At 42.0% G+C, this 18,170-nt stretch overlaps 1 protein-coding gene across 1 annotated transcript in view; it reads left to right on the top strand.

The window, feature by feature from the left end:
* elmo1 (engulfment and cell motility 1 (ced-12 homolog, C. elegans)) overlaps nt 1-18,170 on the top strand; it is a 224,673-nt gene that overhangs the window by 39,311 nt on the left and 167,192 nt on the right. The window contains exons 2-3 of the mRNA XM_073024050.1: nt 13,715-13,866; nt 17,202-17,242. Of these exons, the coding sequence (XP_072880151.1) occupies nt 13,789-13,866; nt 17,202-17,242 (119 nt within the window). The 5' untranslated portion in view covers nt 13,715-13,788. The remainder of the gene's footprint in view (nt 1-13,714; nt 13,867-17,201; nt 17,243-18,170) is intronic.

Genomic DNA, 18,170 nt, shown 5'->3' with positions numbered 1-18,170 from the left:
CCATTGGTTGCGTTCAAGCTCACAAAGTTCCAATTATCCACCAAACCCCCCTTTTTCCTCCAGAATGAACCCTCTTCATTCTCTGCCAGTTTCCACTTCTGTCCATTTGTTTACTTCCATTCCATGCACTTGTTGGCCATGTTTTCCATTAGTTTGGCTGTGATCTCTGGAATTCCTGCCCAGAAACAGACGGATATTCAGGCCATCCCTGGTTCTATTTTTACACAACACACACAAAGTGCTGGTGGAACGCAGCAGGCCAGGCAGCATCTATAGGAAAAAGTACAGTTAACGTTTCGAGTCGAGACCCTTCATCAGGACTAACTGAAAGAAGAGATAGTAAGAGATTTGAAAGTGGAGGGAGGGGGAGACCCGAAATGATAGGAGAAGACAGGAGGGGGAGGGATGAAGCTAAGAGCTGGAAAGTTGATTGGAAAAAGGGATACAAGGCTGGAGAAGAGGGAGTATCATAGAACGGAAGGCCTTGAAAGAAAGAAAGGGGGAGGGGAGTACCAGAGGAAGATGGAGTGCAGGCAAGGAGTTACTGAGAGAAGGAAAGAGGAAAAAGAGAGAGAGAATAAAAAGGGGGATAATAAATAAATAGGGATGGGGTAAGAAGGGGAGGAGGGGCATTAACGGAAGTTAGAGAATTAAATGTTCATGCCATCAGGTTGGAGGCTATGCAGACGGGATATAAGGTGTTGTTCCTCCAACCTGAGTGTGGCTTCATCTTGACAGTAGAGGAGGCCAATGGATTAACATATCAGAATGGGATTGGGATGTGGAATTAAAATGTGTGGCCACTGGGAGATCCTGCTTCCTCTGGCGTCCTATGATACTCCCCCTTCTCTAGCCTTGAATTCCTTTTACTGATTAACTCCCCAGCTCTTAGCTTCATCCCTCCCCCTCCTGTCTTCTCCTACCATTTTGGGTTTCCCCCTCCCCCTCCCACTTTCAAATCTCTTACTATCTCTCTTTTCCATTAGTCCTGACGAAGGGTCTCGACCTGAAACATCGACTGTACTTCTTCCTATAGATGCTGCCTGGCCTGCTCCATTCCACCAGCATTTTGTGTGTGTTGTTTGAATTTCCAGCATCTGCAGATTTCCTCATGTTTCTATTTTTACATATGTCGATAAATAGATTATGTCCACAAGTCAGAAAATTTACAAATATCACTGTAACTGTACTCCAGAGTATTGTAAAGAATGGCATCAAAAGTGCGTAAAACTGATATTAAAAGTGGACAAAGAGATGAAATTAGTTCTGCCATTCATAGGAACGATCATACATATGTAGACAGGACTTTTGGGTTTAATAATCTTAAAAGAGTTTGTTCATATGTACGTGAGATATTCGTAAGCAGAGGGCAGGGCAGCCTCTACCATGAAACCATGAGACTTTGAGATTTTCCATACTGGTGTATCTAAGAACAGGCTGGTGAGATCCCAGGTTATATTTCTATACCCCTTCCTATGTATTACATAAAACTTGAATCGTGCGCACGCTTGTTTTATAGGTCATTAGTTATTGTGTTGCATAGTAATCAGCTATTTTATTAGTTATTGGTGATCAGTTACTTCATTACTTATTGTGTTGCACAGTAAGCAGTTTCTTCTCTTCCTGTATGGTTTTGCATTGACCTGTTCTGATGCACCTCTCTTGGTTGTGTCCTTGGAACTATTTGACCAGAGATCTTTCCGTCCAGTCAGATTTATAACCATATAACAATTACAGCACGGAAACAGGCCATCTCGGCCCTTCTAGTCCATGCCGAACACTTACTCTCACCTAGTCCCACCGACCTGCACTCAGCCCATAACCATCCATTCCTTTCCTGTCCATATACCTATCCAGTTATTTTTAAATGACTATATCGAACCTGCCTCTACCACTTCTATTGGAAGCTCGTTCACACAGCTACCACTCTCTGAGTAAATAAGTTCCCCCTCATGTTACCCCAAAATTTTTGCCCCTTAACTCTCAACTCATGTCCTCTTGTTTGAATCTCCCCTACTCTCAATGGAAAAAGCCCATCCATGTCAACTCTATCTATCCCCCTCATAATTTTAAATACCTCTATCAAGTCCCCCCTCAACTTTCTTCGCTCCAAAGAATAAAGACCTAACTTGTTCAACCTTTCCCTGTAACTTAGGTGCTGAAACCCAGGTAACATTCTAGTAAGTCTCCTCTGTACTCTCTCTATTTTGTTGACATCTTTCCTATAATTTGGTGACCAGAACTGTACACAATACTCCAAATTTGGCCTCACCAATGCCTTGTACAATTTTAACATTACATATCAACTCCTATACTCAATGCTCTGATTTATAAAGGCCAACATACCAAAAGCTTTCTTCACCACCCTATCCACATAAGATTCCACCTTCAGGGAACTATGCACCATTATTCCTAGATCATTCTGTTCTACTGCATTCTTCAATGTCCTACCATTTACCATGTATGTCCTATTTCGATTATTCCTACCAAAATGTAGCACCTCACACTTATCAGCATTAAACTCCATCTGCCATCTTTCAGCCCACTCTTCTAACTGGCCTAAATCTCTCTGCAAGCTTTGAAAACCTACTTCATTATCCACAACGCCACCTACCTTAGTATCATCTGCATACTTACTAATCCAATTTACCACCCCATCATCCAGATCATTAATGTATATGACAAACAACATTGGACCCAGTACAGATCCCTGAGGCACACCACTAGTCACCGGCCTTCAAACCTGACAAGCAGTTATCCACCACTACTCTCTGGCATCTCCCATCCAGCCACTGTTGAATCCATTTTACTACTTCAATATTAGTACCTAACGAATGAACCTTCCTAACTAACCTTCCGTGTGGAACATAATATCTTAAATTAAGATGGGTTAGAACATTTAGATTGGCTATATTTTCTAAATTACATGAGAGAATTGTCCAGCAGAGTCTGGTTGACAGCAAAGGATAATTTATTCACCTGCTGAGTTCATTATTGTATTTATACACCAAAGGGTATATCCTGAGGTAGCTAAGAGATGGTCTGACTGAGGAAGCATTTAGACTTTGCTGGCAGGTCTGCCATTAAGCAGACGCCATGCATTTAATGTAACTGGCAAAAACTTCAGAGGAGAGAGGAGATTTATTTTACCAAAGCAAGTTGTGGTCTGGAATGAGCTAGCAGGATTCCGCGGTGTACTTAAAAAGGATCATGGATCTATATAGTTCAATGAAAAAAATGTGCAGTCTGTGGGTCAAGTGTGCTTGATTGAAATCAGAAGATTGCTCTTTCATAGAGGCAGCTCAGGCTTATTGGGCTCAACACTGGTCTCTGTGTGATGCTTTCATCATTCCAGACATGTGTACTGATAGAGATTGGAGACCTTTCCTCAGAAAGGAAAAAAAATCACAGACAGAAATAGCTCAACTAACCAAACTTGATTTTAAGAAATGAGTGTAATCCCGAAGTGTGGTCTGTTATCCTAAACATTGTCTGTAGTTGAGTAAACTGAGGAGGTGTCTCTGCCTACCATTTACTCTTTTCCATAGATGCTGCCTGACCTGCTGAGTTCCTCTAGCATTTTGTCTGTCTTGCTTTGGATTACGAGCATCTGCAGATTTTCTCATGTTTGTTGTCTCTGTAATTGTTGCTTCCAATTCCTGTTTAAGTCAGTAGGGATTCCATTAATCTTGGATTTCCTGTAGTGACAGATTACTGTCTTCAATATCAACTAAACACATCATCTCTTCCTGTTGTCTTGTATCCACACTGATAACTGTAGGGCTATAATTTCTTATTCTGAGTGAAGGTGCCTCAGCACCAACGATTGGTAGTTCTTACTGCAGGAGACCAGATTTTCAGAAGTTTGTTTCCATTTTAAAGTGGATGAAGGGATTTAATTTAGAATGTAAAAAAAAAATGAAGACTTTTTATAATTTTAAAATGTGGATTGAATGGTGCTGCAGGGTTCAGTTGATTCTGAGTGGAACTCTGCTTCTCCCCTTTCATCGGACAGATTAAAATGATCTCCCAACTGTTGCAAACTCATTGGGTTTAGTATTGTCAAGTGTACCAGGGGGCAGTGAAAAACCTTGTTTTGGACACCATCTGGAGAGATCATTTCATTACACAGTGCAGTGAGGAAAACAGTGACATAGGTGTGTGTCACGGCTGTGTAGCAGTTACAGTGACGCAGTTACAGCGTGGGCCATCAAGGTCAATCCCAGCATCCTCTGTAAGGAGTTTGTACGTCCTCCCCGTGGAATGTGCGAGTTTTCTATGAGTGCTGTAGGTTCATGCCATAGTTCAAACACATACCAGTTAGTAGGTTAATTGGTCATTGTGAATTGTCCTGTGATTGGGCTGGGGTTAAATAGGCAGCGCAGTCTGAAGGGCCGGAAGGGCCTATTCCATGCTGGGTCTCTGAATTAAAGTAAAAATAATGTTGAATCAAGCATTCCAGTTACACAGAGAGAGTGCAGGTAACCAATTAGGTGCAAAGCCATAACAAGATAGTTCATGATAAATGGTAAATGTGAGATCATCCACTTTGGAAGGAATAATAGAAGAGCAGATTATTATTTAAATGGTGAAAGATTGCAGCATGCTGTGGTTAAGAGGGACTTGGGAGTGCTTGTTCATGGCATTACAAAAAGTTAGCTTACAGGTATGACAGGTTATTAAGAAGGCAAACAGAATGTTGGCCTTCATTGCTAGAGAGATTGAATTCAAGAGCAACGAGGTCATGCTGCAACTGTACAGGGTACTGGTGAGGCTGCACCTGGAGTACTGTGTGCAGTTCTGGTCTCCATACTTGAGGAAGGATATACTGGCTTTGGAGGCAGTGCAGAGGAGGCTCACCAGGTTGATTCCAGAGATGAAGGGGTTAACCTGTGAGGAGAGATTGAGTCGCCTGGGGCTATACCCTCTGGAATTCAGAAGAGTGAGAGGGGATCTTATAGAAATATACAAAATTTTGAATGGGATAGATAAGATAGAAGTAGGAAAGTGGTTTCCATTGGTAGGTGAGACTAGAGTTAGGGGACATTGCCTCAAGATGCAGGGGAGAAGAATTAGGACGGAGATGAAGAGGAACTGTCTTTCCCAGAGAGTGGTGAATCTGTGGAATTCTCTGCCCAGGGAAGCAGTTGCGGCTTCTTCACTAAATATATTTAAGATACAGTTACATAGATTTTTACATAGTGGGGGAATTAAGGGTTATGGGGAAAAGGCAGGTAGATGGAGCTGAGTTTACGGACAGGTCAGCCATGATCTTGTTGAATGGCAGGGCAGGCTCCTGCTCCTATTTCTTATGTTCTTATGAGGTCAAGAGTCTATACTAGGCACCATTCAATAGTCATATAATGACAGAGCCGAAGACATAGTCCATGGAGGGCCTGGCTAGTTTCCATGATATACCGAACTGGTCCATAATTTTCTGCAGTTTCGGGGAAAACATTTGCCGTATCAAAAACACCCGAGATCCTACAGATGCTAGAAATCCAGAGCAACGTGCACAAAATGCCAGAGGAACTTGGCAGGTCAGACTAGGCCCAAAACGTAGGCTCTTTATTCTTTTCCATAGATTGCTGAGTTCCTCCAGCATTTTGTGTGTGTTATTTTCCATAGACCAAGCTGTTTTCAATCCGGACAGGACATTCTGCAGAGTTCTGACTATTTCTACTTGTGCTTTACTACAACTATCACTCTATCATCTATCATGTGTCACTTTATCAACTTCTTAGTTGAAGATATTTACCTAATAAATGATAGTGATAATTCCTTTCTGTTTTATTTCACTAGTTACTATCTAATTATTTTTATCTTATTTGTTAACTCTTGGGCATTTCAACCTTTATGCCCTTCTGGGTATAGTGCAATGGCGATATCTGATAATTAGTGTTTTAGATTATGACTTGTTAACTGCTTATGTTCGTGGTTTCAGCCATTTTGGATGAAAGTTGACCACATTTGATTACACTCCTGCACGTCCTGCCCTTCCGCAATCCACTTTCCCCACCCTGCGTGTACCTGCTGGTGGGTAAGACCATAAGATATAGGAGCAGAAGGAGGCCATTCAGCCCATCGAGTCTGCTCTGCCATTCAATCATGGGCTGATCCAATTCTTCCAGTCATCCCCACTCCCCTGCCTTCTCTCCATACCCTTTGTTTTTACATTTAAGGAGTCAAGAATTCCTGGGGCTGCTAGCAGCTTTCCCTTTGGGACAACTGACATGATGAGTAAATATTTTAGTTTGCTGAATTTTCTAGCTAAATTACTTAAGTGTTCTCACAGCTCTCGGATTCCAATGGGTTTTGTGCACAGGCAGTTGGAAACTACTGTTATAGGTATTAGTGGAATGAGGTTGGATGTTCACTGTACTCCCTCTTCATGACTGAGACAAAACAGAGTTAAAAGAGGAAAGATTCAAAAAGGAAACAAAGCAATGAAGGTTGAATAACACACAAACTGGTGGAGGATCTCAGCATGTCAGGCAGCATCTAGGAAAAAAGTACAGTTGATGTTTCGGGTCAAAACCATTCAGCACAACTGGTTGAATTGTTGGTTGAAATGAAGTTTGAATTGTTGGCTTCGACAATTCAATTGATGCCTTTGGTTGAAAATGATGCCTTTTTGAGGCATTGCTTCAAAAACGATGCTGCCATTTTGAAGTGGTGCCTCAGAAAGGCGCCATCTATCATTCAGGTGGCCCCCACCACCCAGGCCATGCCCTGTTCTCATTGCTACCATCAGGAGGGAGGTACAGAAGCCTGAAGGCACACACTCAGTGATTCAGGAACAGCTTCTTCCCCTCTGCCATCCGATTCCTAAATGGGTTTTGAACCTGTGAACACTACCTCACTACTTTTTTATATTTTTATTTTTGTGCTACTTATTTAAGTATTTAATATATACATTAAAGGCAGCCCTCTTGATTGGTACTCTTCCACAAGCATCTAATCCCTCCACCATCGCCAAACAGTTGCAGCAGTGTGTACTGTCTACAAGATGCATTGCAACAACACACCAAAGTTCCTAAGGCAGCACCTTCCAGACCCACAACCACTACCATCAGGAAGGACAAGAACAGCAGATACCTGGGAACGCCACCACTTGGAAATCCCCTTACAAGTCACTCAGCATCCTGACTTGGAAACATATCGCCGTTCCTTCATTGGCACTGGGTCAAAATCATGGATTTCCCTCCCTAACAGCACTGTGGACGTACCTACACCTCAGGGACTGCAGCTCATCACCACCTCCACTGGGGATGGACAATAAACGCTGAATTACCTGGCTACGTCCACGTCCCATAAATGAATAAATTAAAAAATATATCCACACTGTAAATCAGTTTTTACTCTATTATTATGTATTGGAACGTACTGCTAAGACAACAGATTTCACGACATATTCCGGTGAGATTAAACCTGATGTGTTTTATGTTTCCTCATTGTGTCTTCTGTTTTTAGTGATGTGCGAGTATGTAGGACCTATTAGGCACAGTTTGGGCGGAGCTTTAGTTCTTGGATGCTGTTGCTTGTTCCTGGTTATCCTTTGCCATTCTTTAATAAAGGGTTTGTTATTGCCACTGACGTCACATTGCACCCTTACTGACCTCTGTGGCTGAGTTGGAAAAGAACAACAAGCCCAAGTTCTACAGCAATCGCAGCCAGAATGCGCTGAGCTCACACTAATAGTCCAGAAACTGATTTGCTGTGTCCCCTGGTACCTTGAGATCAGAGATCTTTCTTTTACAATGGTCCCATTGTTTCCTGATGGGAATGATTAGGAGCAAATGCCTAAATGCAGTAAAGCATGCAATATGTAGTGCTGTTTGATAATATCAGCATAAGAATTTGGACTGATGAAGCCTGAATAACTTCTTCCTCCCAGTCTCCAGCTGATTATTGACGCTGCTTAAACTGCCCTCTCCCCACCACCCTCCTCTCAACCTGTCCAGTATGATTGTTTTGAGGAGTGACCTAGTCAGGAATGGAAGCTTTTATCTTGTCTATATCAAGAATTTTCTGATTCTGGAATGAAATTCAAACTGCTGGAGCCCTGCACAGATGGATGATGCCCAACCTACTGCGATCCTTCAGCAGTTTGTTTCTTTTGCTGCATATTCCAGCATCTGCACCTTCTCACCTCTCCATGTTCTGATCCTGAGTTGGTTGGCTGTGATATTGAGAGGCGGATGTTACTCATCCTGTTTTCTATGTGTTAAGTATCCAAGTGCCTGCTCTCTATTGGGGAAAGCATTGCACAGTGCTGAGGGATGCCAGTGTTCTATTTCAGCTTCCCGACCCCTTCCCAAAACACCAGTTGCAATGGGACAATTTCCAACACCATTATCTCCATCAGGAGAGCTAGATGTTTGTGTTGTAAATGGTGGGTTAGTGCAGTAGGTACTGCGTCCATTGTGAAAATAGTAATCAATGCTCTCCTGCACTGGATTTGGGGATATCACATGAAACTGGGAAGCAAGAGTAGAGGCAGTACGCACAATGTGCTGGAGGAGCTCGGCAGGTCAGGCAGCATCTACGGATGGGAACAAACGGTCAACGTTTCAGGCCAAGACCCTTCAGCCAGTCCTGGTGAAGGGTCTCGGCTTGAAATGTCGACCGATCTAGATTTCCAGAATCTGCAGTAAATACCTCGTGTCTAAGATGGTGACCGGCATTCTGTTTCTGTACAAAAAGTGAAATAGGAAGAACGAGAAAAACTGAAAGAAGACTGACAGAATGAAAGTACTGCTGCAGGACTGAAAATCTGCAGTTGAACTATTTTCCCGGCATACCTAGGTTGTGGTTTTTCAGCATCATGAATCACGTCACCATTGTGTGAACCCTAATGCAGTACAGTGGTATCCCTATCTTCATATATGTAGTGCAAATTCCAGTGATTTATTGGAGCCAGAGGGCTTCCGTTTTTCCTCACAGCAGAGATTGTCAGGTAATTTCTGGCATTTCAACAGATTGCTTGTTTTGCTGTGTGTGAAGTTTGGTTGTTACCACTAATGCACAGATATGCTTCCAGTACTCTGTGGGGGAAGGTTTATTGTTTTATTTACCATGCTCCCCCCTCTCCCCCCCCCCCCCCGTGTGTTCTTGAACAAGTTATCTCAACTGTGATCTGGTATGTCCGCATCAGTGCATGAGGGTTCAGTGACTTTCATCCAGTTAGTGACGGGCAAGGAGGAGCACTGAAGGAGCAGAGTCCAGGGCAGACGCTGAACACGTGGCAACCGAATCAGCACGAGACCTTGAATTATGACTATTTACCTTTTTGTTCTGAGGATGGGGGCAGTCAAAGTTCCCTTCAGAAGCTGGCCGCTGTCAGTAAATGATGTTTGTTCATCTCCGGCTTGCCTGAATACTTCTTGATTTGATGAAGGTACTTCAGAGGTACTCCAGGCTGGAATGCATTGAGATGACTGGTTGCCATGTCTCAGGGACATTGATGAATAGTTTTGTAGTGCAGAGCTATTTCAGTTATTTACCATTGATGTGTTTAGAACTGTGGGCTTGTGATTCGCTGTTTGAGCTGTGTGGTTATACAATGATAACTATGTACCAGACACCTTTCTATTAGATGCTGAATTTTCAAATCACATTAAGGCCTTTGGATAGTCACTTGAAGAAAATATTTCTGTTGTTCTAACCTCCTTCTGTGAGCAAATAATTTTGTCCTAATTTTGTTTGAAATGACTTATTTTCTTTCATAATTGCATTTGGATTTCCCAGACACCCAAAAAGCTTAAAGAACGCTCAGATTTTGTTTAACTGCTTTTGACTTTTTTTTCTATGCCAGACGAGAGAAGACAGAACCATGCCAGGAACAATTGGGATTAGGTGCAGGAAAAAAAGCAAAAGAAAGTTATTAGAACGGTCTCAAACAAGAGAGAATTTGCAGATGTCTCAGAACGGCCCGAAACGTTGCCTGTACTTTTTTCCACGGATGCTGCCTGGCCTGCTGGTTTCCTCCAGCATTTTGAGTGTGTTGTTCAGATTTCCAGCATCTGCAGATTTTCTCTCGTTTGTGATTTGTTCAGCTCCTTTCACATTCCCAACGCATCCCTCTTCGAAATTGCTCAGTAATCAGCCGTGGCAGGTTGGTAAACACAAAGCAACCTGGTTAGATATATGCCACTAGGGAAATGTCCTTCAATATTTACCATCTCATTTCTTACAAATATTGAAGTTTTGTGTTATGATTAACTTTATCTTTTCTGCTCCTGCCAATTGTTTCATAACTAGAGTGTTTCACAGTGAATCCAGTGACTGGAATAGAATGCTCAGAAGCAGTGAGGTGCAGAAAGGCCTCATGTAGATTTAGTTACTTTGCACTTAAAGCTCCTTCTTGCAAATTCGACTTCCTGTGTGCAGCACCACTAATTCTTGGAAATAAATGGCCTGAATTAAATTATTGAAATTGACACCATCTCATTTCAGCTTGTATGGTTCAGTTTTTTATATATACATATAATATCTATCATACTTTCAGATTCTGAGCTCAGCAAAACTAGCTAACTGAAATTATTGCCCGCACAAGCATGATGAAGAGCACCTCGTTTCAGTCTGGGCATGTTGTAGGCTTGTAGACCTGGAATTCAGCAACCTCAGATAACACGTTTTGGCTGGCTGCATTAGAAGGGTTCTGTTCTAAGGTTACCCATATAATATGAACTCAGTTATTCCTCTGTCGATACATTGCCTGATATACTGACCGTATCCAACATGCTGTTTTGAATTCATTTCTCTCAACCAATCTTTCTTACTGTCGCCAATTTCTCTTTCCCTCCCTCCCCTGATGGCCCTCTCCCCTGTGGCTCTGCCCCTCTCTCTCCCTCCCTCCCACCCTGCGTCCCTGTCCCTCTCGCTCTCTCCCTGCCTGCCACTGCCTGCCTCTCTCTCAATAAGAAGTTTAGCTTCTTTCCTGTCTGTTACAGAGTTGATGGTGCAAGGTAAAAGGATAATGGAAAAACTAGAGAAATTAAAGATGGCTGCAAAGGAAAATTGGTGTGGTCATGGCAGAACATGAAGGAGCTGGTAAAATAGGATTTTTTTTGGCCCTGGTGTGTGATGTGAAAAGTTAATGGGCCAGTTGATTGACAATCAGCCTGCACCAGCTCACAGCCCCTGTTCTCCATCAGAAATGCCTGCTGTTTGAAAATATGACAACCTTCAATGTTCCTTGAGTGTTTTTTTTTTCTTTTACTGATGCCGTTTTTGGTGATGTCGTTCTATTTCCACACGAAGAAGGGATGTTGTTTGTGGTTATGAGTAGGCTCAGGATCTAAATATACAGCTTGTACGCAGCCTTTCCTGCACATTACTGCCTTGGTGTGGCATGAACTTCGACGTGCAGAGTTGTTTTAATGCTGATCTGGGCTGTTTGCTAAAAAATGCAGGGATAGTGTTGCAATGTTGAGTTCTAAAACAGCAGAAGTTTAGAATGAGCGGATACGTGAAGAAATGTCTGGTCTTGTAAATAGATTTTTTGACTGGTTAAACCACGAAACATCAGTTTTAAAAAAATACATCATAGCTTTGTCAGTGAGAATGAATTGAAGCTTTTTTTAGCATTTATATTATGAAAGTTCAAAGTAAAATTTATTATCCAAGTACAAGTATTTCACCAGCTACAACCCTGAGATTCATTTTCGTGTGAGCACTTACAGTAAATAATAGATACCAATAGAATCCCTGAAAGACCACGCCCAACGGGATGGACAAACAATCAATGTGTAAAAGATGACAAACTGTGCAAATAGAAAAAGAAACGTGATAATAAATAAATAAGCAGTAAATATCCGTGAACTTGCTTTTAATATGCAGGTACACCTAGTATAAATGAATGCTGTAGATTTTTGATGTTTGCATCTGATGGCAATTTTAAAATTGTTAGAATAATGTTCATCAGTCACTTCAGAGAGATATATATATATATATATATATATATATATATACACATATATATATAGAAACTTATGATGGAAGTGCCCAGTTCATGTTACCCAAGACTGCAAGTCCAGAAACTGAATTTCTGAATTTGTCACGAATCACCTCTGTTCCCTCACACCCATATTCCTCCACCTCTGCTTGCCTCACACCTCTGTTCCCTCACACCCATATTCCTCCACCTCTGCTTGCCTCACACCTCTGTTCCCTCACACCCATATTCCTCCACCTCTGCTTGCCTCACACCTCTGTTCCCTCACACCCATATTCCTCCATCTCTGCTTGCCTCACACCTTTGTTCCCTCACACCCATATTCCTCCACCTCTACTTGCTTACGGTGATTTACTTCAGTGCATTTCTTCTTCACATTTTTCCTTACGGTATAGTTGGAGGCCTTTTGGACCTTCAGGTCTGTACTGGCTGTTAAAACAATCCTACTGATCTCCTGCTTATTTCTGTGTAAGCTGTTGTCCCTCGCGTACACAGTCAGCTCTGCCTGCGTACTCTCCTGCCACGCACACCAGGAGGCGATTCACAGTTTTGAATCTCTCCCCAGTACCAACACAAGAAAATCTGTCGATGCTGGAAGTCCAAAGCAGCGCGCGCGCACGCTATGCTGGAGGAACTCAGCAGACCAGGAAACTCCTATGGATGCGGGCCAGGCAGAGACGCTGCCTGGCCTGCTGAGTTCCTCCAACATTTCCTCTGTGTTGCTCTGTTACTAGTTTCCAGTTTTTAGTTCCGCTTTCTGAAATGCTTGTTCACCAGTTTGTTAGTCTGGCTCGCACATGCCATTTGGCTGTCTCAGTGCGACTTGGCACCAGTGTGGTTATTCGAATTGGACTGGTGCAGAACCAATTCTTCAAACACAAAATCTTGTTAATTTGCCACTGTTACAAAGTAGAAGTTTCAAGGTGCTTCACAAAATGTAATCGGACTAAACTGTTAGTTAAAGAGATGGTGGTTATAGAAACTTGAAGGAGAGGGAAGACTCAGAGGTTTATACTTGACACATGCTGTGTTAAAAAGAATGGGCATTAAAGATAATGAATTTTCATTATTGGCAAACAATATATTGAAATGCAAATCATGGCCCTTTGCAAAGTGTACCAACAGCCAGCGAATTTAGTACTCCCTTAAGGACTGTTGAATGTACCCACAGTTAGAAACATGGGAGACCAACCTCACTGTTCTGTGCTGGGCAGTTCTAAATAGAGTCGGGAAATTGTTGTTTGACTGGCAGTAAGTGCTGGATTTAATGCCACATGTGGAGCACAGACTGAGTGCCTGTGATCTCGCTCATTCCAGTAGGGTTTGTAGAGCTGAGGCAGTGTAGAAGGTAAGTTGAATAGTAATTACCTAAGCTAAACCTTTCTTTAAAAATATGCATTGTTTTAAATATTTATGTCAGTTCCGATAGTTTTTTAAGTCTCAATGTCAGTGATATTTTAGAACTATTAAAATCCATGCACACATGTTACAGTTGATAAATTTTGGTAAGGATGTTTGGCAGCTGTTAGAGCTTTTGGAGGGTTTGGAAATGGGGCTCCATTATTCTCTGGGGTTCCTGCTACTGCCTAGTCAATGGTTCGAACAGGATAATTCCACCTGTATGCAATAACTCTCCATATTATCACCTGGTTGCTATGGTTATGGGGCCCTGTGAATGCCATTGGGGCTCAGTGAATTAATCTAGGCTACACTTTCATCCCTTTCAAACACTGTTTTCTTCTGTATCCGTTCTAGGATTGGGTGAGACGAGGGCCAATTGTACTCCAGGGGAACTTCTGTATTCTTCAGTGAGCGTTTAAGCCATCAACATGCCACCACCGTCGGACATCGTGAAGGTGGCCATTGAATGGCCGGGTGCTTTCCCCAAATTGATGGAAATTGATCAGGTGAGTGTTCTATGCAACACAGGTGGATGGCTCTCCATGTCCTTCATAACTTCTGCATATCCCAACACATTTCATGACCAATAAACTGCCGATGAAGTGAAATCGTGTGCTAATTAAGCAATGGTGAAGTTGTGACAATTAATTGTTATGGAATAAATATTGGTTAGAACTCCGTGTGAATTGGTTTCGCTCCTCAAAATAATCCCGAGGGGCATTTGACATCTCCCTGGAAGGCAATATGGAACTGGGTTTAAACTCTCATTGGAAAGGTAGGTCTTCCCACAATGCAGTACTCCCTCTTTGTTCTGCTGGGTCCCCAGTCTAAGATTTGTACTCAAGATGGAGTGTAACTGGAGCTTGGAATTAAGCAAACTAAAATTTAATATTGAAGAATGGTGGAACTTTGCAGGCTACCAAAGAACTCTTGATTTTCACAACTCTCTGGTTTCAAACTGTTGCATCGACCGTAACTTTAAATGGAAACCATTAATATTTATGTTTTTGTTGGAAAATAACAAGGGTAGAGCAGTGATGTTAGATGATTTTGGATTGAAAAGAACATTTTTCAGGGAGTAAAGGAATTGGTCCCCCTTCCTCTGGTCTGATGTAAGTTGGCTCCTCTGTATGTCCTGTGATGTAGAATTGCAAGTTGCAACTCCTTGTTAATGAACCTGGAATTCATCTTTACATATCGCTGAGGTGTATTCAGAACATTGCTGTATTAGGGCATGTTAGACAACTGCTTTTCAAAGTGGTTCTGTGGTACCTGTATAAATTGGGAGCCAGCATACTGGATGCAGTGATTCACAGTAAAGCTATGCTTTACAGATGTCATTTGACTAAGAAGCATTTCAGTATTTTAATTAAACTCCATTCTGAAAAAAAAGCCAGAAGTTGGAATAGATTTAACTAGTATTATGAGTTATATACTCAAAATTAATTTTCCAACTCTAAAGAGTTGTGGTGCAAGGTCCTTGAAAGATATGAAGTTGTAAGGTCCTTCATTTTATGTTCATTAAAAAAAATCATAGGTGAGTATATCTAGACGAAACTCATCATTCTCTGAAGATTTCCACTTGATCTCGTCAGTATTTTGTAGAAGATGAAAGGAAAAACGACAGGTCTTGTTGATTTTACCCTAGTGTAGGATGACTGGAATTATTGTTCCCACTGGTTTTGAGATTTGAGCAACCAGTGTATTCATGACTTTGACCAGGTTAGCTTGACAATCTAAAGAAAGACATTTCATAAGCTGCCTGTCAGCAAAGGGCATCAGAGACATTTGTGTTTGATCTGGAAAATGGTGTCGGTGCGTCTGTACCACGTGGGTGTTTGTCGTGTGTGAGTATTTATATTATCTCGTGACAGAGAAAGTAGCCATTTAACCCACAGAGTCTATGCTGCCTCTCAGAGCAATCCAATTTCCCACCTGCTCTCTTTAAGATTTCCATGGATTCTCCAAGGATTCTCCTGACAACCACATTCATTTGGGAGGAATTTATCTCAATGTGTCTGCCAGCTTATCTTTAGGATGGTGGAGAAAACTGAATACCTTAGGGAGACCCTTTCTTTACAGGGAGAACCTGGAAACTACACACAAACACATACCCGTACCCATACCCATACCCATTTGGGGTTGAATGTGGTGGTCGGAGCTATGAGGTAGTAGTCTTATTGTCAACACAAAGCACACTGCAGATGCTGTGGTCAAAGCAACACGTACAACATGCTGGAGGAACTCAGCAAGTTCGGGCAGCATCCATGGAAATGAACAGTCAATGTTTCAGAACGAGACCCTTTGTCGGGACTTCTGGAATTATCCTGCTAAACTTAACATTTGACCACAGTGGAGCTTTGGATTGTTCGACTTCCTGGACCCTACATAATTCATTAATTTGATAATTTTGATTGGTATATCTGTGTCGAGCCAGCAAGAGCAGAGAATATTGTGCCTTTTTTTTAAATTGCTGCCAACCTTGAGTTAAGTCTCATTCAGTACAAGCATTTGACATTGAAAAGCAGTTGAATTACATCTAGACCAATTGTATAACTTCCTGTCTCACCCCACAATCACATACCTCCTCGATTTTTAAAAAAACAAGTTCTGAGGCATTGAAGGGGGAAAACTGATTCCCTCGGACATCTCCTTCTGATTCCTTCAGGCAATTGGAACCTGTTCAGGTGGTCAGTTGGACTCTCACACTTGCTGTTGGCTTTGAGGAGGAATCGTAAAAATCTACTGACTTTAGGCTCTAATAGAAACAACTTGGTTATCAAGGTGATGTGGGGGTGGTGCAGATTAAGCTAGCTGAATTTATTATGTGGCTGTCAGTGATTTAAAGCATCAAGTGACTTTTGTGTATCTTGTATTCATTAAATAATTTGCACAGATATTGCAGGGAATAAAAGTAACACTAGCTTCAACATGACTGTGTGGCATTTCCAAGTTACTGGAGCCAAGTTCCTCTCCTCTGTCGGACTAGGCCCATGGGAGAAGCTTACGGATATGCCTGGAAGCTCCACTGGGATTCCAGCATCACGCTGGGAGATTGCCACCTCAATTCCACTATTTTGTTTGTATTCTTGGTGTGAGGATTATTTGCTGGCATTTGTTAATGTTTGCGTATGTAGATTCAGCTGTGGCCTGAAATTAAGAATTGTCAACAGTTTACCCCAATGAATCCTATATGAGGTGGCTTACGTAAATAGGCTTAAATGGAACCAGATTTGGTGTCTGTATTAATGTAGAGCAGGAAGCGAATTTTGCACTAAAAACAACCTGTTGTGGAGAGTCCTGAGCATTTTTTCCCTTCACAGATGCTGCTTGACCCATTGAGCTTTCACTCCAGATTCCAGCATCTTCGATCCCTTGTGTCTCTAATTTCAGCCTATCCAGAACTTTGCAAAGGTCAAATTGTAAGCCCTCGATCTTGGACAGATAGATGGAATTTATTATGTGCCCGTGACTAGAGTGCCGGGGAGCTTTCCAAGTACTTGTCTGTGACCTTGTCGGTGGAATAGTGCAAGCAAGCAATTGACGGCATCCTCAGTGGATCAGTGTCACTACCTGACGTGTTTGATGGTTGTCTTTGTTCTCCCTTATCCCTCAGTACCAGGCTGTCTGATTGAAATGGGGATAGTTTGTGCTGTATGCCCCCAACTAATCTCTACTCCATTTGGTTAAGTAGCCTCGAGTTTTTGCCAATGATTGTCAAGATGCCAAAAATAATTTGTCAAAGCAAGGCTAGGACGCACAGTAATTGGTGGATCTGGTGTTGGGGGAGCATGCCTTTAAATTAAACATCTGACTTTTTCCACCCCGTTTGTTTTTGCAGAAAAAGCCCCTGGCGTCAATCATACGGGAAGTTTGTGATGGGTAAGTGTTTCCACTGTTCAAGTATCAGTATCTATAGATCCTAGTGCAATCCTTGCAGAAAGAAAATATCTTGGTTGTGACAAGTGGGATGGTGTGCTGCTCCTTAAGAGGTCAATTGTTAAGCTTTTAAATAGAGGGATGTGACAAGTTAAAGATTTGGGTTCTATTGAGATGGAAAAATGTAATAGTCACCAATTTTCTTTTAATAAGATTAACTAATTGAGAAGTCAAAGAATTCAAGACTATTTATTTGTTGATGTAAAAAGAGCTCCTCGTACCTTATTGGCCAAGATCCAGGTAGAGTTAGATAGATAAGTGTGCACTCTGTGTGAAAATGCGTTTGAACTATGATGATGGATTTATGAGAGGCAGGTGCAAGTGTTGAAGTAATTTACTCCCAAGGATTACCTGCACCAAGCCAGCATTGTGCTCGATTCTTGGGCTGCTGTTCTTTAATGTTTCCGTGTTGAAGTTGAAATGTTAAGTATGTTTTCTGGGCTAATATCTGTCTGTGGAGAGTGCATAATGAGATTGAAGATTAAAACTTTTCAGCAAGGTCAGTGAAAGAAATCTTTTGAGTTTCTGTGATGCCTTTCTCAACCCTGAAGACGTTTCAATGCTTTTGAGGTGTTCTCATTTTGTAATGTGTCAATTTGCAAATAGAAATCCCTCTCCAAAGCCGATGGGAGAATGACCAGGGAAGTTGTACTGAAGTCCATAGTCTCAGGAGGCCTGCGATTCACTTGCCAATCTCTACCGAGGTCAATGTTTTTCTCCAGTAGGTCGATTGGGTGGCTGCAGCTAGCCTTGGTGTTACTGCTTCAGGGAAGAGATGGCAGGGTGGGGTGATGGGAAATGTTAGGAAGTGAGCAATTTAGCTCCAGTTCTTGATCGCAATCTTGATGATTATGGGACTGTATATAGCAAA

Source organism: Hemitrygon akajei, chromosome 20, assembly GCF_048418815.1.
Source record: "Hemitrygon akajei chromosome 20, sHemAka1.3, whole genome shotgun sequence".
NCBI classification, from domain to species: Eukaryota; Metazoa; Chordata; class Chondrichthyes; order Myliobatiformes; family Dasyatidae; genus Hemitrygon; species Hemitrygon akajei.
Note: the sequence above shows the minus strand (reverse complement) of the source record. Positions and strands in the feature narration are given on the sequence as shown.